The sequence below is a fragment of the Rhododendron vialii genome, chromosome 10a (assembly GCF_030253575.1).
Source record: "Rhododendron vialii isolate Sample 1 chromosome 10a, ASM3025357v1".
Lineage (NCBI taxonomy): Eukaryota > Viridiplantae > Streptophyta > Magnoliopsida > Ericales > Ericaceae > Rhododendron > Rhododendron vialii.
In genome coordinates this window covers 34,441,898-34,467,724 of record NC_080566.1, presented here as the reverse complement: position 1 = coordinate 34,467,724, position 25,827 = coordinate 34,441,898, and the positions used below count along the sequence as shown (strand labels likewise).

General features: G+C 38.0%; 2 protein-coding genes and 1 long non-coding RNA gene across 10 annotated transcripts; 2 read left to right on the top strand and 1 right to left on the bottom strand.

Moving 5' to 3' along the window:
• The first annotated feature begins 3,552 nt into the window (after positions 1-3,552).
• On the top strand, positions 3,553-13,063 carry LOC131304752 (probable glycosyltransferase At5g03795). Of its 8 annotated transcripts, none has more exons than XR_009192463.1 (6): positions 3,569-3,841; positions 4,617-4,903; positions 6,348-6,580; positions 7,942-8,099; positions 8,590-8,757; positions 11,877-13,063. XR_009192463.1 is itself a non-coding variant. In XM_058332108.1 (6 exons), the coding sequence occupies exons 1-5, from the start codon at positions 3,641-3,643 to the stop codon at positions 8,689-8,691; spliced, it is 981 nt and encodes a 326-aa protein (XP_058188091.1). In that variant the 5' UTR covers positions 3,569-3,640; the 3' UTR covers positions 8,692-8,709; positions 11,877-13,063. The 8 variants fall into 8 exon arrangements, 5 of the variants coding, with proteins under 5 accessions (XP_058188088.1, XP_058188094.1, XP_058188093.1 ...); XR_009192464.1 differs by having other exon boundaries at positions 8,590-8,761; XM_058332108.1 differs by having other exon boundaries at positions 8,590-8,709.
• LOC131304753 (uncharacterized) lies at positions 8,913-23,959 on the bottom strand. Its single transcript, XR_009192466.1, has 2 exons — positions 23,788-23,959; positions 8,913-9,389 (listed from the first exon to the last, which is right to left on the bottom strand). It is a non-coding gene; the product is annotated as an uncharacterized LOC131304753 (long non-coding RNA).
• LOC131304750 (probable glycosyltransferase At5g03795) lies at positions 13,676-23,340 on the top strand. The gene is made up of 6 exons (XM_058332103.1): positions 13,676-13,994; positions 14,122-14,400; positions 16,210-16,496; positions 20,701-20,933; positions 22,760-22,917; positions 23,095-23,340. Exons 1-6 carry the CDS (start codon positions 13,803-13,805, stop codon positions 23,194-23,196), a joined length of 1,251 nt encoding a protein of 416 aa, XP_058188086.1. The 5' UTR covers positions 13,676-13,802; the 3' UTR covers positions 23,197-23,340.
• Positions 23,960-25,827: the final 1,868 nt, after the last annotated feature.

Below are 25,827 nucleotides of genomic sequence, written 5' to 3'. Positions count from 1 at the left end.
TAATGAGTTTAAATACTTATGTCCCCATTCTCAAAATGCATTGTTGCCCCATTATATCCCTAGTTATATGTTGATATAGATATTTTATATTGAATACTAGTGCATGTCCATGTCTGAAGGCACGACTCGAACATTGGCATTCAAGAAATCGTCATGGCTTGAAATTAACTTTTTAGCAAGTTTCAATTGTCTGTATTTAAAGACACGATGCAATATAATCAAAAGTATCACTCTATCTACTATTGTTCTTATTATTATTTTTGGGTTATCAAATGCGCAGCCACATTCTCATAAATTTGCCTCATAATCTGTTGCTTTGTTGTTTTTTTCCCCGGCTGGGTATTGATCCATCTTACTGTATTTTTTCCTTTCCAAAAATATGAGCAGAAAGTGCAGTTAAAATCGGCAACTTAGGAGGAGGGTTATTGAGAGAGAGGGAGAGCACGTCCCTTCTCTCAGGCTGTAAAGACCCGCTCTTGCTGATCTGTTTAACTTTTAGCCTAACCACGTGGCTAAAAAAATTAACCTTAAGTTAATAGTAGCTGGTAGCTCATGTCTTATATACCATATAATCTTTCATTTTTGTGCCCACTTATGGACTCTCACAATCTCCTCACTTTATGATGTAACGTTGTCATTGCATTGGCTCAACAACCTTTTCCTGGTGGTCATGATGTGACACTTAGTTCTGTATAGTACATTAGGCTTGTATAAGATTTTAGAGGTAGCCCCACCATGTAAACCAGAGTTGTGCTCTGATACCAACTGTAACGGCCGCTCGAGTTGACCTGCTTAACTCTTAGCGTGGTTTAAAAAAGGTTAATTTCAAGTTAATAATAACTAATGGGTCATGTCTTATATAGGAGTATAATCTTTCATTTTTTGTGCCCACTTAGAGCATCCCCATTGTAATAAGCAAATGGGTGTAGATAAGCAAATTTAACAATAATGTTAAAAAAACACACCACATTGTAATAAGTAAAGTTACAAATCTTTTAGCAAATAACCAAATTCCACCAATTACATAACCAAACTTAACAAATTCTACCAATAACCAAAACTCAATAACTAAACTCAAAACTCAATAACTCAAAAACACCACACATTGAAATCGTCTCATTGAGATGAATAATTTTGTGTGATCGGGCGCATGATTGTAACTCGTTTGCGATTGGACAAATTTGCATTGTGTATTGTGAGAATTTTTTTGATTAGAGATGCAAAAGAACCAATATATGTGGAAATAGAGGTTGTTAAGTTTGATTATGGACTAAATGGATAATCAAATGCTGACATGTCGCATTTTGATTATTGATTATTGATTATTACCACTGCGGATGCTCTTATGGGCTCTCACAAAAGCCCATGACACATCATTAGTTGGAAAGATAAGGACCCTTGAATTTATGTAGTATATAAATGAGTTCCATTATTATTATATAAATTTCGAAATCCCTACTTATGTATAGTCTTGATTTGTGCGATTTGGTTGAGGTGATAGTTCCCCTTAAAAAAATGAAGTGGAGTATTTGACTTAGATCTTTCTTTGGACCCTTCACCACTTCGTATTGCATGTGTTTGTTTAAGTTGTTTTGAGGAAAAATACAGTCACCAATTAAATTTTTTAAGGGTAAACTATAGTTAACCCTCTCTAACTAAGTCTTGCGTGCAATTTGCCTCCTCTAACTCTTTTTTTTGGCACTCAACCCCCTCTAACTAATTGGAATTCAAATGGTCATAACTTCTTCGTCCAAAATCGAAAACATGCAAATTATATATCGATTTTGAGGTCTTGAAGTCAGCTTTCTAACGATACCAAAATCACATCACGATTCAAAGCACACAGAAAGTTATGATCAAAAGAGTAAGGGCTGGTAGACAGAAAGGCCGTTTTGATCATAACTTTCTGTGTGCTTTGAATCGTGATATGATTTTGGTGTCATTAGAAAACTGACTTCAAGACCTCGAAATCGATATATAATTTGCTTGTTTTCGATTTCGGACAAAAAAGTTATGACCGTCTGAAGTTATGACCGTTTGAATTTCAGTTAGTTAGAGGAGGTTGAGTGCCAAAAAAAAAAGTTAGAGGAGGCAAAGTGCACGTGAGGCTTAGTTAGAGGGGATTAACTATAGTTTACCCATTTTTTAATAGGGTTTCTCAATAGGTCTTGGCTCTCTGGAATTTTGCTTTTACTTGGGTAGGTGATGTATCTCAAGAGTTATAAAATAATCACTTTTGCTACTTTGATCTTGACATTTTCCATTAAAAATTGTGAATTTGTGATCAGGGAATGCATCTATTGAGATCAGCGAATCATGACTAACCAACCATTTGCTTTCAAATGAGTTCTATATGTTAAACTGTTTTTTCACTTCACTTTCTTCAGATTAACGAGGTCAACGATTTAAACTACGGTGTTGCTAATGTCAAAATTGTTTTTATTTGTGCCAAAATCATAGTGCGTACAAGCTTTGTACATTGCACACGGTACAAGATTCGTATGCACTACAGTTTTGGTACAAAACAAAAGCAATTTTGACATTATCGACAAACGAATTTTTTTTTTAACAAGGACAAAACGCCAAAAAAACCACTAAAACTAAAAAGTCAACTCCGCATTTGCCTTTTTCCTTCCATGCAAGTTACTCCATTCCCAACACCTTTCTGTTTCTCCACTCCCCATCCATTGAAGAGTGTACAACTAAAACTCTTTATAATGTCACAGATTCACAATTCCACCTTGCGGGAAACCACCGCACATGGCGGCGAAACTTCCACCACGGCAAAGACGGCGGCCAAGTCCGCCCAACCACCACCTTCCTCCTCCTCCCCGGTCAACCTCTCTGTCCGCGGATCTCTCCTCGCTCTCACAACCCTAGCCCTAATCTCCATCACCTACCTCTCTCTCAATTACCTCCCCTTCCCTCTCCAATCCTCCTCCACTCCCCCTCCCACCCGCCTCTCTTCCAAGGTATCCTCCAATCTCCTTCACTTTCCCCCTCAAACTTCTTGAGAATTTTTTATTAACTCAGGTTTTTGGGCCAGCTTACGTGCACCATGAGTAATTGTCATATTTTTCCTATTAGTGTGTGCTATTAGTTTTACCTTGAGTAATTGTCATATTTTTCCTGTTATTGTGCTACTAGATTTTGGAAGACGTTGAATTTAATTTATAAGTTTATAACTAAGGCCAATTTTGGCCTAATAGGCAAAAATAGTTTTTTTAATTTATTTTAATTTAATTTTTTTGATTATTGCTTCGTGATGAGATGAATTTGAAAAGTAAAAAATTATAATCAAAACCAAATTTTTTTTGAATAAAGACGGAAAAAATTGACTTATTGACTTATTTTTGTCTTAATTCAAAAAATAATTTGGATTTCGATCATAACTTTTTGCCTTTAGATTATTCTCGTCATAATGAAATAATAATTTACAAAAAAAAATTGACGAAAAACTAACAAACAGCCAAAGAAAAAATAAAGAATAAAACCAAAAGAAAAAAAAAAAGCCATTTTGCTTATCCAGACTCCAGAGTCACCAGCCCGACTATCTATTTCTCATATTCTATTACTGTGCTATTAGGGAGTTTCGGATGTGTATCATTCGGCGGAGGTATTCAACCTGAATTACGCCGAAATGGAGAGGAGATTCAAGGTGTATATATATCCCGACGGAGACCCCAATACTTTCTACCAGACGCCGAGGAAGTTGACCGGGAAGTACGCGAGCGAGGGATACTTTTTTCAGAATATCAGGGAGTCCGGCTTCCGAACGGAGGATCCTGATCGGGCTGATCTCTTCTTTATCCCTATCTCGTGCCACAAGATGAGAGGGAAGGTACATTATTACTACCAATGTTCTAAAATAAATTCGTTAGCGCTAGTCAGACGGTCGGCCACCTTCGAACGATTAATCGGATTAATGGACGATTAATCGGTGCATATTAATTAGTAGTTGACGATTAAATGTTAATAGGACCTAATCGGATAGGCCCTGCTAGCAACGCGGATTGTTTTTAGAACACTGATGATTACTATTACATTGTTTCTTGCTCTTACTTGAATATTTGATTTTTTGGATATGAGTGTAATTTTGCGGGAATCGATATATGGGATTATTGTGATGCCATTGTTTAGGTTGATGCAGTTCAGCTGCCCCTGAAAGGCCGAAACTTAGCTAGGGGTATTACTGTAATTGATGATATAAACTTTGGGTTATAAATACTCGCTATACGCAGCGGATGTATACTCCGTTCTTCATTCCTTACATATTTGAAACTGGTGTGAGTTATGGATATACTTAGTTACGGAGTTGGGGAACCATGTAAAAACCTCAGTGTCTTGCGTTTTCTGTTTCTTTTCTTGATTATTCCTCGTGCATTTTGTGTTTGTTGGTTTGGCCGATTTGTCATCTATGCAATTTGTTTGTTCATAGTGATACTTGTCTAAATTTACTACCCATATTTTTGTTCCTTAGGTTAATGATTTTATAAAACAAAGTAAATAAGCAACTAGTACATTGGAAATTGTACATTTTTATGAATGATTGATCCCTTAGGTAAGATCTGGGTATCTTATAAACACGTAGATGATACTTGTACGATGGTGTGCAGGGCACATCCTATGAAAACATGACAGTTATTGTCCAAAATTATGTGGAGAGCTTAATATCCAAGTATCCTTTCTGGAATAGAACACTGGGTGCAGATCATTTCTTCGTTACTTGTCATGATGTTGGTGTAAGGGCAACTGAAGGACTTCCACTTCTTGTAAAGAATTCGATTCGAGTAGTGTGCTCCCCAAGCTATGGTATTGGATTTATTCCACACAAAGATGTTGCTCTCCCTCAAGTGCTGCAGCCGTTTGCTCTTCCAGCTGGTGGAAATGATGTGGAAAACAGGTAATATTTTAGAAGTGCTATTTTCCGTGATCTTTCTGATGCTTTCTGCTTGCACCCTCCCGCGGCCTCGGCTTCGGCTACCAGTGTCGAAAAAGTAAGAGACTATGCCAACTTTACAATTGTGTCTGAAGCTCAACAACGCAATCAATCTCAGGAAAATAAAATATTTTCGATACACCAACAAATGAACTTCTTTTGTGTCTTTCTTATGTTTTTTTTAACTTCCTGTATCTGTGCGTACACACTTGTTTGAAATGTCTTTTGGGTTTATGGAGTCAAATCTTTTGGACTTGTTCAGAAAAAGCAAACGAGTGCTTTTTGGATTGTGCTAAACAAAGTAAGATTGAAAGAGTTGTTTTTCGTCAAATGTCACCCAAAAAGGTTTGTAAAATGCTACGATTTTGGGTGTCATTTGACGAGAAACAACTCTTTCTATCCACTTCGTTTCTCACAATCCAAAAAGCACTCGTTTGCTTTTTTTGAACAAGTACAAAAGATTTGATTTTTACTCCATAAACCCAAAAGACATGATAATACAAGTGAGTACGTACAGATACAGAGAGCTATAGATACATAAAAGAGACACAAAGGAAGTGGAAGTTCATTTGCTGGTGTATGAAAATATTTTATTTACTTGAGATTGATTGCGTTGTTGGACTTCGGACACAATTGTAAAGTTGGCATAGTCTCTTACTTCTTCGGCGCCGAGGCCGCGTGAGGGTGGTGGTGGTGAGAGCCTTTTAGTCTGCTTTCTTCTCATTCTCAGATTATATGAACTTCCCACAACCATTACTTCTTCTCTTAGCTATCTTGGTATACAAGACTAGTGTGTATGTCCATTTGTTGCACTTAAGCCCATGTTGGGTTTGATGAGTCTGCACAAAAAGGAAAGATAAAACCTATTTGTCAGAGTTTGGTATGCGTGGAAGGGAAAAATATAGGCGAATTAAGAATTTAGGACTCATGTAATGGGTTTTGTTTTTTCCGAAACATTGTCATATGGGAAAAACACAATTTCTTAAAATTTCCAGCGAAAGTTATCTGTACATGTGAAATTCCACTTTCGTCATTCTTTCCAAATGCAACTTTCTATAATCGTTATGGGTGACGGCAGTATAGTCACAGTCATTGATGGAATTCTTCTTTTCTTTTGATTTTTTTGAACTGTTTTCTTTTCATTTTTTTGACTGTTTTCTTTTCATTTCCGAACACTGTTTTTACCTGCTACTATATTTTTTATTCATTCTATCCAAACTGGGCCTTAGGTCATTTATTTGAATTTAGTATTTTCCAAAGTTCCAGATTCAGAACGCTTGTGGACGAGAACTGTTCTTGTCTTTCGAGGGGGCTGATTAGATTTCAGTTTAGTATATGAGAAATTATTGTTAGATGAACCCCACCAATCTGGTCATTTCTTAACACTCGAAATAACCTTATTTTGCAGGACAACTCTAGGTTTTTGGGCAGGCCATAGGAACTCCAAAATCAGAGTTATACTCGCACGAGTATGGGAAAATGATACCGAACTTGATATTGCAAACGACAGAATAGACAAGGCCGCTGGACCTCTGGTATACGAAAATAAATTTTACAGGACTAAGTTCTGTATATGTCCTGGTGGTTCTCAGGTCAACAGTGCCCGAATAACTGATTCAATCCATTATGGTTGCGTTCCTGGTAAGACCAATCTGCATATTATTTTTTGAGGTTGGAACAAGGCATGAATTTGTTTGTTTCGTCATTTCCTGGTCTTGGTATTAGGGTTGTTACTACTTATCTCATCTGCTCTCCTAAGAAAAGAGTAAAATCTACATTGACAACTTGCTATAGAAATGACCATCACTCAATCGTGTGAAGGTTATAAAGGGGTGGTGAGAGGAACCCTGAGATTAATTTCTCGAATATTCCTCATAGGTATAGGTTATTCTGGAATTATATATTGTACTTGCATTTTGCATCGTGTTTTTGTTGATCCCTTTCCTAAAAGAAATCCTTCCTTATTTTGTAAAAAATGGATTGGACCCATTCCTTCGAATGATGATAGTATCTCACTAAGAAGCACGGACACTTCAAAGATGGCATGTCCATTTCTGACACGTGTCGGACACGGACACTTCTCGGACATGTGCCTGATATTTGTTTCTTCGTGTCCTTAAGTAGAATATAAAAATCTTAATTGGGACATGTGTCCAACACTTCTTTGGCGTCTATGACTAAGAAATAATTACGCGATTGGCACTTCTTGGACACTTGCTAACATGTGACTATCAAAGATATCAAAATTTGACACATCACTATGACATGGAAAGTTAGAAGAGTAGTAGTTCTTACAATTGATCATATATTCAACTGGAATTTGTTAAGGATTTTTTGAGGATTCCTGATCTTATCTATTATATAATTTGGGACGCATACTTTCCTTGGTATACATACGTAACAAGATACTTAGATATATATGATTTAACGTATATTCAACATGTTGGTGTCCAACATTTTTGAGATGTGTCCTACATTTTTGAGAAATGACGTATCCGCGTGTCTTTGTGTTGTATCTATGTCTTGACCATATCTGTGCTTCTAAGGTATTTCGAAACACATAATGCCTAAATTTGTCTTCCACTTCCTATTGAATATCTAATTTGGATTTCAGGCAAAAATAACCAAAATTCATTACAAATTTATGACTGAATATAGGCTCAAAAAATATGAAAGCCCCCTTGCAGTTTGCCACACAATTGGAGCTGATCGAGCATTCATATTTTGCTACTGTTTACTGAATATCAGTCATTGCTACTGTTTACTGAATATCAGTCATTATGTAACCTATGTTAACAGTTACAGAGCAGTCGACAAGAGAAATATGTTAGTGCAGTTACCAATTTCCGCCATGGTTTAAGTGATGTCAGAAGCCCGCTGGGTTTTGGGAAATAGTATAATGTGACATTAGACAGGGTCTATTCACCAAGTTTTTCTAGTGGGTTTTATTTCTCTCTCCATACAGGATTTTTTGTCTCATTTTTTGTGTACTTCTCTTGCAGTGATATTGTCTAATTATTATGACCTTCCATTCAATGACATTCTCGATTGGCGAAAATTTTCTGTCATACTTGAGGAGAATGATGTGTATCGGCTAAAGCAAATATTGAAGGACATATCTAACTCGGAATTTGTTGTTTTGCAAGAGAACGTTGTTAAGGTAGAGACCTTTGCATTACTTGTCGAACAATTGAGATGAGGTACTCGTTTTGTTAATGGTTCCCATACTTGAATGCAAAAAACAAAGGGTTTAGTTTCCAGTCAAAAGGGCACTATATGAAAGGAGTGGTTTTATATTACAAGAATGCCTAATGCTTTGTTTGGATGGGAACTTGAAATTTTTTTTCCAACTCAAAAAACACTCATTACCCCAACTCCCAATCATTACTCTCATTTCTGTCTCCACTCTCCAATCATTATTCTCATTTCTCTCTCTATCTCTCTCCACTCATTACTCTTATCTCCAATCATTACCCTGTTTATCTCTCCACTCATTACACAAAAAACCAAACTCAAAAATTCTCAAAAACCCATCCAAACACAGCACTAGTTTTCAGTCCTCTAATATGCCGTGCATCTAAAATGGAGTGATTTAGCTTAGATTTTGGAGTTACTGATTATGATTCCCCCCCCTTGTCGGGGGTTTTCAGGTCCAGAAACACTTCCAGTTGAATTCACCTCCCGTCAAATACGATGCTTTCCATATGGTGATGTACGACCTCTGGTTACGCCACCATGTGATCAAATACTGACTGCAAATGCATGTTGATGTACGACCTCTGGTTACGCCACCATGTGATCTAATACTGACTGCAAATGCATGTAACCCTAAACCCTTCAAATTACTACGTTCAGTTATTTTCTTTTTCCTCAGAATCCCGCTTTTGAGTGATAGGAGTTTTATTCTGATCATTTATTATTCTTTTTATATATCTATGCTCTCTTTCTTCCCTTATGGCGGTTCTGCTTTGACTTTATTTATTTTTTTGTGTGTGTTCATTCTCTTACATTATAGATCTGTTTGATGTGTGAACAAAATGAAAAACTTTCTCCTACATCTTTCCTCTTGTACTTATTTACCTTGGAATATCAAGTTACAAGAATCTTGTATATTTGGTATTGCTGTTCAGCGATAAGCACGTTAGATTTGCATCTGAGGGTTCACATCTGGAATTCCCCAGTTTGGAGAGTATTGCAGGTGATCATCTCTCCTTGGATCATACTAGAATCATCAGGCAATGCTGAACGGGATTAACCTCTATGGGCCATTAGCTTAGTGGCAAATTAAATCGCGATAAACGTCTGAGAAAGAAATGGCCACGAGTTACAGTCTTCATGTATAGTCGGTCAAACTTTCCTCAGGTTTCATATATAGTTGTATTACTTGTACATTCTCATGAACAATCATGGTTTACACCCATATGAGTATGTGTTTGAATACTTATACATTCTCATGAACAATCATGCTAGTCTGCTGTGTGTGGGGATTAAACTCATATGAGTATGTGTTGCTAGAGCATCTTCGAGAGAATAAGCAAAATTTTACATCAAATATGTACTTTGGTGACCCATGTGGCAAGTTGGAGAGTTATGCACTCTAAGGGACTATACAAAATTTTAAGCTTTAAAGGACCTACTTTGCCCAAAAAATCAACAATTCACCACTAATAAGCATTAAATTTGTAAGGTAGCAATTTGAATAGTGCTTTCTCCCTTAGAGAGTGTTTTGCTTATGTGGCTCGTCAAATGTAGTTTGGTTTTAGTTTTGCTACCTCCCTTGGAGATGCTCTTAGGTTCTCTCAAGGATAGTTAAATGATATGCGTGGGATGACGAACTACATATATTTTTGAATTCGGCGAAGATTGGAATATGTATTCGCAAGGATTACAAAAAAAACCTCTGAACCTCTTTTTTCCTTTTCACATGTTTTTGTCTGTATATACACTGTGTTAAGGTGAGTTTCTACTATTTTTTTTTGGTCTTCAGGCTTGTTTCTGTTCAATGTCGAATTAGTTGATGTATGTGAGGAGAATGACCTGTCTAGAAATCCGTGAATAACTTGAATTTTAGTCCATTTAGTTTAGTGTCAGCACTCACCTGGCATGACTCCCTGCTTGGACATTGCATAGCTCACTGCCTCACTGAATGGACTATAACATGCTGTCATTTTCCACCTGGCACGTGTCTCATGCTTACTTCACGCACTAGAATGGCATCTAGAAAAAGAAATGTTTTTGCACTTCCTTTTTTGGCATGAACACTTTTTCTTTTATTTTATTCATGTAATAATACCAAATATACAAAATGTGTACTAATAAGCCTTTGAGGTATTTGAAGTCTGAATGGTCCATTTTTTATTTCCCCCGTGGAAAGCAAGCACACTTATAAAAGAGAAAATATGTTCTAGTGTGATACGATTGTTTGACAAGCAAAATAGACCAAATCAATGTCTGCATTATTGAATACTCACTTTTTCAGTGAACCCATGGATTGTTCCCATGCATTATGAGTGCGAACAGTGATCCTCTCTACCAAGAATCCTTTGTACCTTTGTAACATGGAGTCTTGGACCGTCGGAGGTGGTGGCAGCCTGGCAGGGAAACAGGGCGGACCTAGGCTAGCTAGTCCATGGCCCGCCCCGATGTAATTCTATATATGATGTGAAATTCTTTTTAATATTTTTACATAACTAATCATATATGATATTGTACTTTATGAGTAGAACATCATACTTTTAGTGAGTTTTAGGATTGTCGATTTTCATATTGTATGAAAATATATCTCTCCTAATTTGGCCCCACTTGAATCCAAATCTTAGTTCTGCCCAACTCGGGAGTTGCCAGAAGTGTTTGGCAGAGGCCGTAAGTGCTGGTTGCAGTGTCGCCTGAGGTTTAGGGTGGCGGGAAGTGATGGCTTTCAACAAAAGTGAGACCATATTAATTCTTTGTTTTTTCACTAACTTACATTGAAACTTAATTGTTGCCTATCTTAGCAGTAATGCTAAGATCAGCACTGGCTTTTTGATGGGTAAGAAAGAGTTGCATATTTTGTACCGTCCTTATTCCGTTCCTTTGACTTTGCTATGTTGCATTTCTCAGAACAAGTACTATACTTTCCAAAGGTCATTGATGAAATCAAAAGTGAAATACAAAACTAAAGCAAACGTCATGTGTTATGTGCATGTTCTTCTGATCCCTCAATTAATGATCCCAACTTTGTCGGTTCTCTCTTATTTAGGAAAACCAGCCATTGCCTTCCAAGTACTACTCCATTCTAATCAATTGGACGTTTACAACAAAAGGGTAAGAAATGGATAGAGCCCTCGTTAATGCGGACTGGGAAGTTTTAAAAGTGCAAGACCCGGATGATCCGAATGGACCAAAAAGGAAAGGAAGCTATCCCAGCAATCATCGGAAATGAGAACTGGAAATGAGTGGCACTGACCTCCTGGCAATGACTAGCGGAAATGTGTGTCTATTGGCTATGACTGACCACTGGTAATTCCTGGCTCTAGCCCCTGATTGCAGCAATAGCTTCTAGCTAGTTCAGGGGATAAGATGGCTGCGCTCCAGCTTACTCAAAAATGGGACGGCAGTGGTCCGCTGGCAAGCTCATTCTGAACTTGGACGCAGTACAATGGAATCCTGAAGCACCGCCACGAACGCTACCGCGGGCCTGCCTGCGGTGCGGTAAGGCACCACCCTGTTGTGCCAGCAGCCAACTCCGGCGTGTCAGCTTCTTCAAGTGTGTTATTAGTCTAATTGTTAACCTGTTCATTGCCTGAATACATGGGGATACTTCTTGCAAATTGTCTTGGAATCCCCTCCTTTCCCACTTACCATTGTGCAGTCTTGTGAACATCAAAATAAGCGCCATTCTGGTATTTTCTGAATGATAAAGAATTTAGGTCGTAAATTGGGTGCTTATTGTGAACAGGGTGGTGTATTTCTGCTTCCTGGTTGTTGTGATCCATTCAACGAGAAAGCACTTCGAGCTAGCCGAGGTGCCTACTTACAGCTTCCTATGGTAACCGGCAATTGGGCTCATATCCAGACTCTCACAAAAACATTCCATATGAAGATTTTGGCAGGCCATCCCCAGAGTATGGATCAGTTGAAGCCAGTGTCTTTGCTTTCTCAAGCGCTTGCATATTCTTTTGCCGAAACGCCACTATGCTTACTGAAGGCAATGGACTTTCTGAGAAAACGAGGCGGGTATCTGAGCTCATAAGCATTCAAATGATCGGAGAATTTGAGTCTCTCAACGTTTCTGTTGCTGGCGGGATTTTCCTGTTTCTGCTACAGCCTGTGGAGTGTGGACCATTGATATGTCGGATTCTGTGTAAATAGTCATACAAGATATAAGATATGGTCTCTTGCTCTAGTAACATGGTCTGGAGGCTGATGGACTGGTACAAGTTTGACCTAGTTTTGAGTTGCCATTTGGGAAAGATGATAGTCAAAGATACACACACACACAGGCTGTAGCGGTCGAAAACAAAAGAGGGCCGCCAGTGCATGAGGCTCCCCTTACTCTAGCATCTCGGGAAATATAGATGTACACAGCTTTGTCTCTGCAACTGGAGAGAGTGTTTCTCCGACTTGAACCCGTGACCACCAAGTCACATTGGGGTAATCTTATCGTTTCGCCCGGGCCACCCCTGAATTATTGGTGATGTGATGCCGATAAATTCCCTGATTCAGGGGATTACTATGGGTTTTTTTTTTCCTTCCCTTTTGCGTCTTGAATTCATTAACACTAATATGTGTTTGGCCTAGATTACTTTCATTGTTAATCAGTAATATTGATCAAAACAAAAAAGGAAGCTCATCTGTACTTTGGGATTTTTGCTGTTGGAAAAGCCGTTTTATTATTTCCAACTTAGAGAACTGCTCTTTGAATCTTTGATAAATGATAGTATTATGATGGTACTGATAACTAAAGATACATGAATGGACGATATTTGTTTTACAAAATGGAGGGTGAATCTTGAACTTAAACCATTCACTTTCAAATGAGTTCTATTAAACTGTTTTTCCTCTTCACTTTATTGAGATTTATCAGATCAACGATTTAAATTATTGTTGCGAGCATAAGATATGATTAGAAAGTAAAAATGTAGAGAGGGGCGTGGAGGATTAGCTCTTTTTTTTATAGTAGTACTTTATCGGTATTTATTACATTTCTCAACCTTTAATTTATTTTTTGTCGCATTTTTTTATTTAATTATTCTTCTCGACAAAAAGAATCTGAAAAGCATAGAAATGTAGACTGTTGTTAAAATAGTTAATATTAGACGACACTTTTCACAAAAAAAGACGATCATTTGGTAATTTTTTCCTTTCTTCAGTGAATTTAATTTGGCTGTTGCTCATAATTTTTTATTAGACTCCTCTAATTAAAATCGATGATCAATTAAAAAATATGACAGTGAATCAAACGAAAATTTAGAAAAGACAAGTAATCTCTATAATAAAACAAAAAGGTGTAGGGACAAGTTGTTAGAACGACTTAGATTCATTTGATCCAAAGACTGTAGTGCAGCCTCCCACTTTCCAGTTAAGTGCCCATGGTTTTTCACCTAAATCACACAACTGCCATCTCCTTCCAACAGAAATGCGTAGTGTCGTAGGCACGGGCTAGCACTAGTACAGTAATAAATAAAAAACGAAAAACAAAAAAAAAGAAAAAAAGTACTGAAAGTACAACTCAGCATCTGTCTTTTTCTTGCATCCGAGTTATTCCCAACACCTTTCTGTTTCTCCACTCCCCATCCACTGAAAAGTACTCTTTGCAACGCCACCGATTCACAATTTCACCACGCCGGAAACCACCGCGCGAGGCGAACCTTCCACCACGGCCATGACGGCGGCCAAGTCCGCCCAACCACCACCACCTTCCTCCTCCTCCCCCATCAACCTCTCCCTCCGCGGATCTCTCCTCGCTCTCGCAACCCTAACCCTAATCTCCTTCACCTACCTTTCTCTCAATTCCCTCCACTTCCCTCTCCAATCCTCCTCCTCCACTCCCCCTCCCACCCTCCTCTCATCCAAGGTATCCTCCAATCTCCTTCACTTTTCCCCTCAAATTTCTCGAGAATTTTTTATTAACTCAGTTGTGCAGGCCAGCTCACTTGCACCTCGAGTAATTGTCATATTTTTCCCTGTTACTGTGCTATTAGGTTCTGGAAGAAAGTGATTTGGAGCAACTTTCGGATGTGTATCATTCGGCGGAGGTATTTAGCCTGAATTATGCTGAAATGGAGAGGAGATTCAAGGTGTATATATATCCCGACGGAGACCCCAATACTTTCTACCAGACGCCGAGGAAGTTGACGGGGAAGTACGCGAGCGAGGGATACTTTTTTCAGAATATCAGGGAGTCTGGGTTCCGAACGGAGGATCCGGATCGGGCTGACCTCTTCTTTATCCCTATCTCGTGCCACAAGATGAGAGGGAAGGTACATTACTGCTACATTGTTTCTTGCTCTTACTTGAATTTGATTTTTTTGGATGAGTGTCCTTTTGAATGTTTGATTTTTTTGCATATGTCAGTGTCTTACGTTCTCTGTTTCTTTGATTATTCCTCATGCGTTTTGTGTTTGTTGGTTTGGCCGATTTCTCATCTATGCAATTTGTTAGTTCATAGTGATACTTGTCAAGGTTACTTGTATGTATCTTGTAGTTGTAGTTGTAGTTTTAGTTGAATCTTAATGTTTTGATCTTTTGAGTAATGAAATGCATGCTTACAGCTTAAGGCTCACTATGACAGTAGTATTCTATACATGTTTGTGACCCGTCATTTTCTGAAAAATCAAATATCCGCCATCCCAACATCTGTTCGAAAAGTATGATACGCGACCCTATTCTTATTCTCCCCCACAAGGATAGAGTCATGGGTCCACATTCTCGAGCTAGACAAACTCAGCCCATAGTGACTTGTAGGATCAGGAAAGTGGTCCTGTTGCAGACTTGCAGTTACTTGATTAAGAAGGTTAAACTAGTCAATGCAGTGGGTACTCGAGTTGATTCTTAGTATAGTGAGTTTGAAAGATTGTAGTGTGAGTTTTGTGGGAGCAACACATGCTTGAAATGCTATTTGTATCAATTAAATGTGAGAAGGCTAAGTCAGTCAACTGAAAAGTTGTAGAGGACTGTACAATCTAATTTCCACTAACTGTAAGTATTTTAATTTGGCTTTAACTCCATGAAAGTGAAGTACAAAGAACATCCCTATATGGAAAAGAACATCCTATTATTTGCCTCTATCAGACACTAGTATCTTCACAAGTTCCTTTTGTAATTGTGGCGATTTAGGGGTACAATTGGTCCACAGCATTCGCTAGGAATCTATTCCCTGAAGGAAAGTTTTAGACTATTGGCATTTAGGGGGTATGAGATGAGTGCAGCAAAATGTTAGATGCATATAACCTCCAAAAAGGAGATTTGGTTTCATTTGTCCACTTCATTGCAAGTGCTGCTTATTTGTGACTTTGTTACAACTGCACACAAGCACTCGAGTAGGATGAGCATATATTTATTATTTAGTATGAAATATGCATACTCACACAATTTTGGTAACCGAGTGTTCATTTGTGTCTGAATTGGGGGGAAATGGTTAGCCATGAAGATTGCTGGAAGTGTTAGTGTGCATTGCAGAAGTTGTCATTTTCATTTCATATTCATTTATGCGGTTGCGTCTCTGCTGTTATGTTTTTCTTGCACGTGGGGCCTAATTTGGTTGACAACAATTAGTATCTTGCATTCTTGCTGCATTTTGTTAATGCTGTTTGTACTGCAAATGCTCATATAGTTGGTCATGTAACTTTACCCATTGATATGGTTGAAAATTGTGGTTGGCTTTATTTTCCTGTTATGACATATACATTGAGCCTTACCATGCAGTTCGCGTTTTAGCACGTGGTGTCCTAGTTTGTCTATAATGTTTCACATGAGGCCTGCATTTCCGGTAATATTTGTTCCCGATTCTTATATGCAGACTATAAACTTTCAGATATTGTAATGATGGCCTCCTACAAATTAATCAATATGTTTTGAGTGAAAAAACTTGAGCTTCCATCTTCACTCCAAATGCGACTTTGTTTGACAAATGTTGGCATCTATGTCCAAATTTACTACCCATATTTTTCTTCTTTAGGGTAATGATTTTATAAAACAAAGTAAATAAGTAACTAGTACATTGGAAATCCCTTAGGTACGATCTGGGTATCTTATAAACAGATATATGATACTTGTACGATGGTATGCAGGGCACATCCTATGAAAACATGACAGTTATTGTCCAAAATTATGTGGAGAGCTTAATATCCAAGTATCCTTACTGGAATAGAACACTGGGTGCAGATCATTTCTTCGTTACTTGTCATGATGTTGGTGTAAGGGCAACTGAAGGACTTCCACTTCTTGTAAAGAATTCGATTCGAGTCGTGTGCTCCCCAAGCTATGATGTTGGATTTATTCCACACAAAGATGTTGCTCTCCCTCAAGTGCTGCAGCCGTTCGCTCTTCCAGCTGGGGGAAATGATGTGGAAAACAGGTATAATATTCGTTTGCATCTCCTTTCATATGGCGACTATTTTTCATTATGCTCTTCTACAATCGTTTTTTGGGTTTGTATTATGTTCAACCTACTTCGTAGCATTCATATCCTTTATTCCCTTCGTTCCCCATTGTTGGTCACTCTTGGGAAATGTACATGTATTGATTACAAAAACATCAAATCTCAAGGTGTTATTTTCCAAAATTACCCCATGTTTCAGCTCATTGATAATACAATAAGGCAAGTGCTAACTGGTGCATTGGTGTGCCTTCTATGTGGGCCCGTAGGAGTAATAATTACCAACCAACGTTGACCTTTTCACTTTCCTTTTCGCTTTTTTACTCTCCAATCTCAAGCAACTCCCTTTTTAGGGAAAAAAAAACAGCTGTGCTATTGGTACAGGAAAAAAAATTGTACCAGCATGTACTGATGTACATATTCTTTTAGGGCCTGTTATAGGTCCTGAAAAAATGATCATAGCCACTTATTTTGTTTAAAATACTTTATTTACCGTTCTTACAAAAAATAAGCTCAATCCAGTGTCGGAAGGTGCATTTAAGAAACATCTAACTTTATTTAAAAATTGAATTCTAAAGCAAAGTTGGACGTTTCATAAATGCACTTACCGATACCGGATTAAGCTTATTTTTTGTGAGGACCATAAATAAAGTATTTTAAACAAAGATTTTCTATATATACCCTTATCATTTCTTGAAAAATAAAAAACGTAAAACACTTCCTACACATTTTTTTTACACAGACATTGCACAGATGTTTTGTGGGGCTCACTCTTTTTTTTTTTGGTCATACGGTAGACATTAGCGGGATTAGGGGAGTTAGTAAGTTAACAGGTTAGTCCGAAGGGGGTCCACAGGATGTCTATAACCCTGAACCCCAAACGTGTCCGTTTGAATTGATGCGAAGATCTTATTTTTTTATCATATTATTTTAAAGATTCATAATTAATTTTTGTCTCTAGAGCTCTCATAATTAAGTATCTGCTCTCTTTTTTTGTCTCTAGGGCTCTCATAACTTATTTCTTCATAATTAAGTATTCGAGTGATTTTTTTTTTTGGATTAATCCTCCGTCTCAACGAGAGAAGTCTAAAGAGTACAAAATTATGAACAAAAACAAAAAAAAAGTTTACTAAAGACGAAAAAAGTATCAAACAGTTGTCTTTTGGAGCTTAAATGCCGTTTTATTTGAATTTTTCAACATCGGTCCATATTTTTATATTTTTCCGATTCGTCTCGTCAAGACGAACGATTAACCCCTAAAATTGCGTCAAAAAGCTAAACAAAAAGTTACTAAGAGTAAAAAATAACGAAATAAGTTCCAAACTTATAAGTTTAAAAGAACGCAGCCGTAGTTGACGAGTTTAGAAGCAAAACGGTGAAAAGAAAATGGAGGAGAAATGGCGCCTAAATGGGGAAAAAAGGACCCGCCCAATTTTAGTTTAATGGTTGTTTTGTAATTAATTACAAAATTAAGGACAAACTTATATAAAATATCTAAAATTGCAGTGTGTGATGTCATTGTTTAGGAGTTTTCATCGGGAAGAATCCCAAAACTGGTTAAGAGGTACAACAGTCATGATGTTAAAGGGTGCACTATGGCACCCATTAGCCGGACTGATACAATAATAGATATTTATGAGGGCAATTTTAAAACCTACTAATTTTGAGTTTGACTTTTCAAGAGGGACCAACATTTTGGAATTTCCCAAAATAGAACAGTGGACCAACAATTAGGAACAGAGTGTAACGACCCGCCCCAGCTAACCTGTTTAATCCTTAGCCTAACTACATAGCTCAAAAGGTTAACCTCAAGTTCTATAGTAGCTGGTCGGAATCACTTATATACAATATCTTTTCCCATTTCCCCACCGATGTGGGATGTGGGATGTGGGACAAGTTGGGGCTTCACATGGAGGGAGTACTTTTGAGTGGACAATGAGAAATTGAAGTATTAGTGCGTTCTTGGGTAGTCATAGAGAGGTTGTGAAGAGGAGATTATTGGATAGATACGGAATTGCCACGCTTAGATCTTAGAAAAGATGGGGGCTAGATCTTTAATATGGCTGGAAATTGAAGAAGCTAAAATATTCCATCAATTATGTGGGTCAAGTTAATGGAGACAAAAAAAGTGGTGTTGAGGAGGGTTATGTACTTCAAGATGGGACGGAGGAAGCAAAGGTACGGTGCTCATTCCCTACAAATCTTAAGTTTTTGTCCTCGGATGTAAGGTACTTGAATGACCCTGATAAGAGGAACGTGATCAAGGCATATGTTGCTAGCATGGACAGCAGATTTGGTTTGCTCGAGGGTATGCGAAGAGTATGACTTATGTGTTAATCCATTTGCTGGATGGCAGGCATTTGGGGCAGATGGTAATGTAGTGGCTATCCTGGTTATTTGGCATAAAAGGGCGGAAGATGGTAACGGAAAGCCTTGTGGGTTCTAGTTTTGTTATTGTCTGACAAAAAGAAAGAGAAGAAAATGAATATTAATATCGATGACTTGTGTTCTCAAGAATAGCTAAATGATGTTTGTCATCCTAGATCTATGGGCAGATTGATTCCATTGAGACAGAGACTGGAATTTAATTTTGGGGTGAACATTACCCTCATTCCTATTGGTTGAAATTGTGTATATCTCACCACAAAGAGATATCATGTTTATTAAAAAGTGTATTGCAGGGATATTTCTTTACCACCATTGTATACCCAGATAGTAGGGCGGTAAACGAACTGAGTAGCTCGCGAACTCGGCTCGGCTCGTTTAGTAAACTAGCCAAGCTTGGCTCAACTTGTTCTATAAAAACTCGGCTCGTTAAGGGTGGCTCGGCTCAATTAAAGAGGCTCGTTTCGTAAATGACTCAGCTCGACTCAATAAGGGCTCGGCTCGTTAAGGCTCAAGCCGAGCTCGAGCTCGAGCTCAAGCTTGAATCTCAAGCTCGACAAAGCTCGGCTCGGCTCGTTTACAACCCTATCAGATAGCTAAGAGAAGAAAGAATAGTTGTGGGATGGTCATATTGTCTGAGAATGAGAAGAAAGCAAACTGAGAGGCTCTCACCACCACCTTCATCACCAGATTCAACACCACCACCCTCCCACGGCCTCGGCTTCGGCTACCGGCGTCGAAGAAGTAAGAGACTATGCCAACTTTACAATTGTGTCCGAAGCCCCACAACGCAAACAATCTCAAGTAAATAAAATATTTTGATACACCAGAAAATGAACTTTGTGTCTCTTTTATGTATCTATAGCTCTCTGTCTATGTGTGTACACAATCGTATGATCATGTCTTTTGGGTTTATGGAGTAAAAATCAAATCTTTTGGACTTGTTCAGAAAAAGCAAACAAGTGCTTTTTGGATTGTAAGAAACAAAGTGGATAGAAAGAGTTGTTGCTCGTCAAATGACTAAAAAGTTGGCATATTCTCTTACTTCTTCGACGCGGTAGCCGAAGCCAAGGCTGCGAGAGGGTGGTGAATCTGAAGGTGGTGGTGAGAGCCTCTTAGTCTGCTTTCTTCTCATTCTCAGATTATATGAACTACCCACAACCATTATTTCTTCTCTTAGCTATCTGGGTATACAAGACTAGTGTGTATGTCCATTTGTTGCACTTAAGCCCATGTCGGGTTTGATGAGTCTGCATAAAAAAGAAAGATAAAACCTATTCGTCGGAGTTTGGTTTGCGTGGAAGGGGAAAATATAGGTGAATTAAGAATGTAGGACCCATGTTATGGGTTTTTTTTTTTAGCAGTGTCATATGGGAAAAACACAATTTTCAAAAATTACCAGCGAAAGTTATCTGAACATGTGAAATTCATTCTTTCCAAATGCAACTTTCTATAATCATCTATGGGTGACGGCAGTATAGTCGCAGTCATTGATGGAATTTCGTTTTCTTGTAACTTGTTTCCCCCAAATAAATGCATGCTGGATATCTTCTTTCTTTTGATTTTTTTTTTTGAATTGTTTTCTTTTCATTTTTTTGACTGTTTTCTTTTCATTTTCCAATCATTAATTTGAATTTAGTATTTTCCAAAGTTCCAGATTCAGAACGCTTGTGGACAAGAACTATTCTTGTCTTTCGAGGGGGCTGATTAGATTTCGGTTTAGCATATGAGAAATTATTGTTAGATGAACCCCACCAATCGGGTCATTTCTTAACACTCGAATAACCTTATTTTGCAGGACAAGTCTAGGTTTTTGGGCAGGCCATAGGAACTCCAAAATCAGAGTTATACTCGCACGAGTATGGGAAAATGATACCGAACTTGATATCGCAAACAACAGAATAAACAGGGCCACTGGACATCTGGTATACCAAAAGAAATTTTATAGGACTAAGTTCTGTATATGTCCTGGTGGTTCTCAGGTCAACAGTGCTCGAATAACTGATTCAATCCATTATGGTTGCATTCCTGGTAAGACCAACCTGCATATTATTTTTTGAGGTTGGAACAAGGCATGAATTCGTTTGTTTCACCATTTCCTGGTCTTGGTATTAGGGTTGTTACTACTTATCTCATCTGCTCTCCTAAGAAAAGAGTAAAATCTACATTAACAACAGACAACTTGCTCTAGAAATGAACATCACTCAATCACGTGAAGGTTATCAAGTGCTGGTGAGAGGAACTCTGAGATTAATTTTTGGAATTTTCCTCGTAGGTATAGGTTATTCTGGAATCATATATTGTACTTGCATTGTGTTTTTGTTGATCCCTTTCCTAAAAGAAATCCCTCCTTATTTTGTAAAAATTGGATTGGACCCATTCCTTTGAATGATGATAGTATCTCACTAAGAAGCACGGACACTTAAAAGGTGGCATGTCCGTGTCTAACATGGACACTTCTCGGACACGTGTCCGATATTCTCTTTTTCGTGTCCATAATTAGAAAATAAAAATCTCAACTGGGACACGTGTCCGACACTTCTTTGGTGTCTATGACTAAGGAGTAAATATGTGATTGACACTTCTTCGATCCTTGCTAACATGTGACTATCAAAGATATCAAAATTTGACACATCACTATTATAAGAAAAGTTGGAAGTGTAGTTGTAACACCCTGTCCCACATCGAAAGTCTACATGGATGATCTTGGGCATATAACAAACCTTGTGGGCTACTACTAGTACCTTGTGCTTAAGCTTTTGGGCCATATGGTGTGGTTTGTGGATCAAAATTAAGGTATTGGGCCAGTGGTCTACTTAGGGCATTATAGGTGGTATCAGAGCCATCCATGTACACGACCGTGTGGGCCTTTGGAGTTGGTTGGATTTGGTTATTGGTTTGATTAGTATCGGTGATTATAGTGCTCAACTCCTTGCGAGGGCACGAGGCTATAAAGTTGGGGAGATTGTAACACCTCGTCCCACATCGAAAGTCTACATGGATGTATAACAAACCTTGTGGGCTATTGTTAGTACTTTGTGCTTAAGCTTTTGGGCCATATGGTGTGGCTTGTGGATCAAAATTAAGGTATTGGCCCAGTGATCTACTTGGGGCATTATAGTAGTAGTTCTTACAATTTATCGTATATTCAATTGGAATTTGTTAAGGATTTTTCGAGGATTCCTAATCGTCCCCATGTCTTATTTTTGAAGGATTTCTTGAATCCCACACCAACTAGATTCTTCATAACTAACCGTATCTTATCTATTATAATTTGGGACGCATACTTGCGATGATACTTAGATAAATATGATTGGACGCATCCTCAACATGTCTGTGCCCTACATTTTTTAGAAATAATGTATTTGCATGTCTGTGTGTGTCGTATTTATGTCTTGCCTGTGTTTGTGCTTCTTAGGTATCTCAAAATGCATAATGCCTAAATTTGTCTTCCCCTTTCTATTGAATAACTAATTTGGATTTCAAGCACATAGAACCAAAATTTATTACTGAATATTGGCTAAAAAAAAATGAAAGCCCCCGTGCAGTTTGCCACACAATTGGAGCTAATCAAGCATTCATATTTTGGTACTGTTTACTGAAAATCACCGTTCAAAGAAAATTGTTTACTGAAAATCAGTCATTATGTAACCTATGTTAACAAGAGAACTATGTTAGTGCAGTTACTAATTTCTGCCATGGTTTAAGCGATGTCAGAAGCCCGCTGGGTTTTGGGAAGTGGTATTTATGTGACATTAGACAGGGTCTATTCACCAAGTTTTTCTAGTGGGTTTTATTTCTCTCTCCATACACGCGTTGGGATTTTTTGTCTCATTTTTTGTGTGCTTCTCTTGCAGTGATATTGTCTAATTATTATGACCTTCCATTCAATGACATTCTCGATTGGCGAAAATTTTCGGTCATACTCAAGGAGAATGATGTGTATCGGCTAAAGCAAATATTGAAGGACATATCTAACTCGGAATTTGTTGCTTTGCACGAGAACCTTGTTAAGGTAGAGACCTTTGCATTACTTGTTGAACAACTGAGATGAGGTATTCGTTTTGTTAATGGTTCACATACTTGAATGCGAAAAACAAAGGGTTTAGTTTGCATCATTAAAATGGAGTGATATAGCTTAGATTTTGGAGTTACTGATTATGAATTTTTTCACTTGTCGTGGGTTTTTCAGGTCCAGAAACACTTCCAGTGGAATTCACCTCCTGTCAAATACGATGCTTTCCATATGGTGATGTATGACCTCTGGTTACGCCACCATGTGATCAAATACTGACTGCAAATGCATATAACCCTAAACCCTGTACATTACTACGTTCAGTTGTTTTCTTTTTCCTCACAATCCCCACTTTTGAGTGATAGCAAATTTATACTGGTCATTTATTGTTCTTTTTATCTATCCATGCTCTTTCTTCCCTTATGGCGGTTCTGCTTTGACCTTTTTTGGGGTTCATTCTCTTACATTATGGATCTGTTTGATGTGAACAAAATGAAAACGAAAACGAAAAACTCTCTCATACATCTTTACTCTTGTACTAATTTACCTTGGGATATCAAGTTACAAGAAAATCTTGTATATTTGGTATTGCTGTTAAGCGGTAAGCCCATTAGAATTGCATCTGAGGGTTCACATCTGGAATTCCCCAGTTTGGAAAGTATTGCAGGTGATCATCTCTCCTTAGATCATACTACTAGAATCATCAGGCAATGCTGAACGGGATTAACCTCAACGGGCCATTAGCTTAGTGGCAAATTAAATCGCGATAAACGTCTGAGGAAGAAATGGCCACAAGTTACAGTTCTCTTCATGTATAGTCTGTCAAACTTTCCTCAGGTTTCATATACAGTTGCATTACTTGTACATAACTCTATGAACAATCGTGCTAGTCTGCAGTGTGTGGGGTTTAAACTCATATGAGTATGTGTTTGAATATTTTGTATGTGTTGCTACTTGCTAGAGTATCTCCGTGAGAGTAAGCACAATTTTACATGAAATCTGTACTTTGGTGACCCATGTAGCAAGTTGGAGAGTTATGCACTCTAACAGACTATTCAAATTTTAATTTTTTATCGCTTTTTTAAGCTTTAAAAGACTCACTTTGCCCAAGATATTACCAATTTCACCACTAATAAGCATTAAATTTGATGAGGTGGTAATTCGAATAGTGCTTTCTCTGTCTTCAAAGTTGTGGGAAGAGAGAGAGATACACCAAAATAGTGTAGCAAATTGTTTTCTCTTTTGGAGACTGTTTTACTTCCTCCGTACGTTGGAGATGCTCTTAGGTTCTCTCGTGGATAGTTAAATGATATGCCGGGGACCCTTTCACACGTTTTTGTCTCTGGTGAGTTTCTACTCTTTTTTTTTTTTTTGTCTTCAGGCTTGTTTCCTTTCAATATCAAATTAGTAGTTGATGTATGTGAGGCGAATGATTTGCCGAGATAAAAGCAGCTTCAGGATTTCTCGGGAGGGTGTTAAAAAAAACTTATAATATACTACCCAGTATTCTAAGTGGCGCTTGTCGCTAGTTGGGTGGCAAGTTTGCAACCCATTGCCAAGCACCAAGCCCACCTAGGCACTGTCGTGCAATTCGGCATTTTTTTAAAATACATTTAAGAAAAATTAGGAAATTATTTTTAAGGCAATAAAAATATTAAGTGCTCCACTTTTCAATCCGTTTGAATTGGTGCGAAGATCTTATTTTTATGATCATTTTATGCTAAAGGGTCATAATTAATAGTATTTGCCTCTAGGGTTCTCATAAATAAGTATTTATTATTCATTTGGTTCTACGGCTCTCTTAGGGTCAAAAGTTAATTATGACAATTTAAAATAAAATGATCAGAAAAATAAGATCTACACACCGGTTCAAACGGATTGAAAATTGGAGAACTTAATTGTTTTAGACTGTTTATTTTTTTTTATCAACAATTTTTTTTATTAATCTCCGAATTTGAAAATTACAAAGATTAAAAGGATAAGGGCACACAAAAATTAAAAATACTTAATCTCTAGAGGTACCCGAGACCCAAATGCGGGTCAAAGACCAACAAATCCTAGAACACCTCCAAACCCACAAAACTAGACCCTAACTACCACTCATCGCCCGATCTGCCAGCACACTTGAACGAATATGAAACGCTGCCACGAGGATCGCAGTGAACCCGTCGTATATCGCCGGTCCCAAAATAATCCGAGAGACGTCAGCCGCAAACACCTCGCATCCCAACTCCAAACAGCCAGCCAAGACCACCACCGGCCATCTCCACCACACCACTGCAACCCCACCACTGCTAAAGAGCCCTTGCATCCTCAGTCTCCATCTTCAAACTTGCAAAAACAAAACCCTAACCCCAACACACTCCAATATTAGCCGCCATTATCCCACCACCGATCACCCCCAAACAGAAGCATACCTCCACCAAAAGAGCATTAACCATATCAAATAAATGGTATAAAGAGTTGTAATTTTACCACTGATCAGTGGTCATTGATGTATGGACTGGGTGTTCAAAATTTTGTGAATTGAGTGTTCATTGATGCATGGACTGGTGTTCAATCTACTTCAAAGCGTGGGCTATCTTAAAAATTCTATATTTATCATAACAAAAAAAAAAAAAAATTGTTTGGGATGGTCATGTGACCATTGTGCTCAACATATGGCGCCGCTACTGTGCCTAGAAATCTTAAACACATAAATTTTAGTTCATTAGTTGATGTATGTGAAAGGAATGATCTACCTAAAAATCCATAAAACATGAATTTTAGTCCATTTAGTTTAGCGTTAGCGTTCACCTAGCATGACTCCTCTACTTGGATATTGCATAGCTCACTGCCACCGAATGGACTATATAGCATGGTGTCATTTTCCACCTGGCACGTGTCTCATGCTTACTTCACGCACGAGAA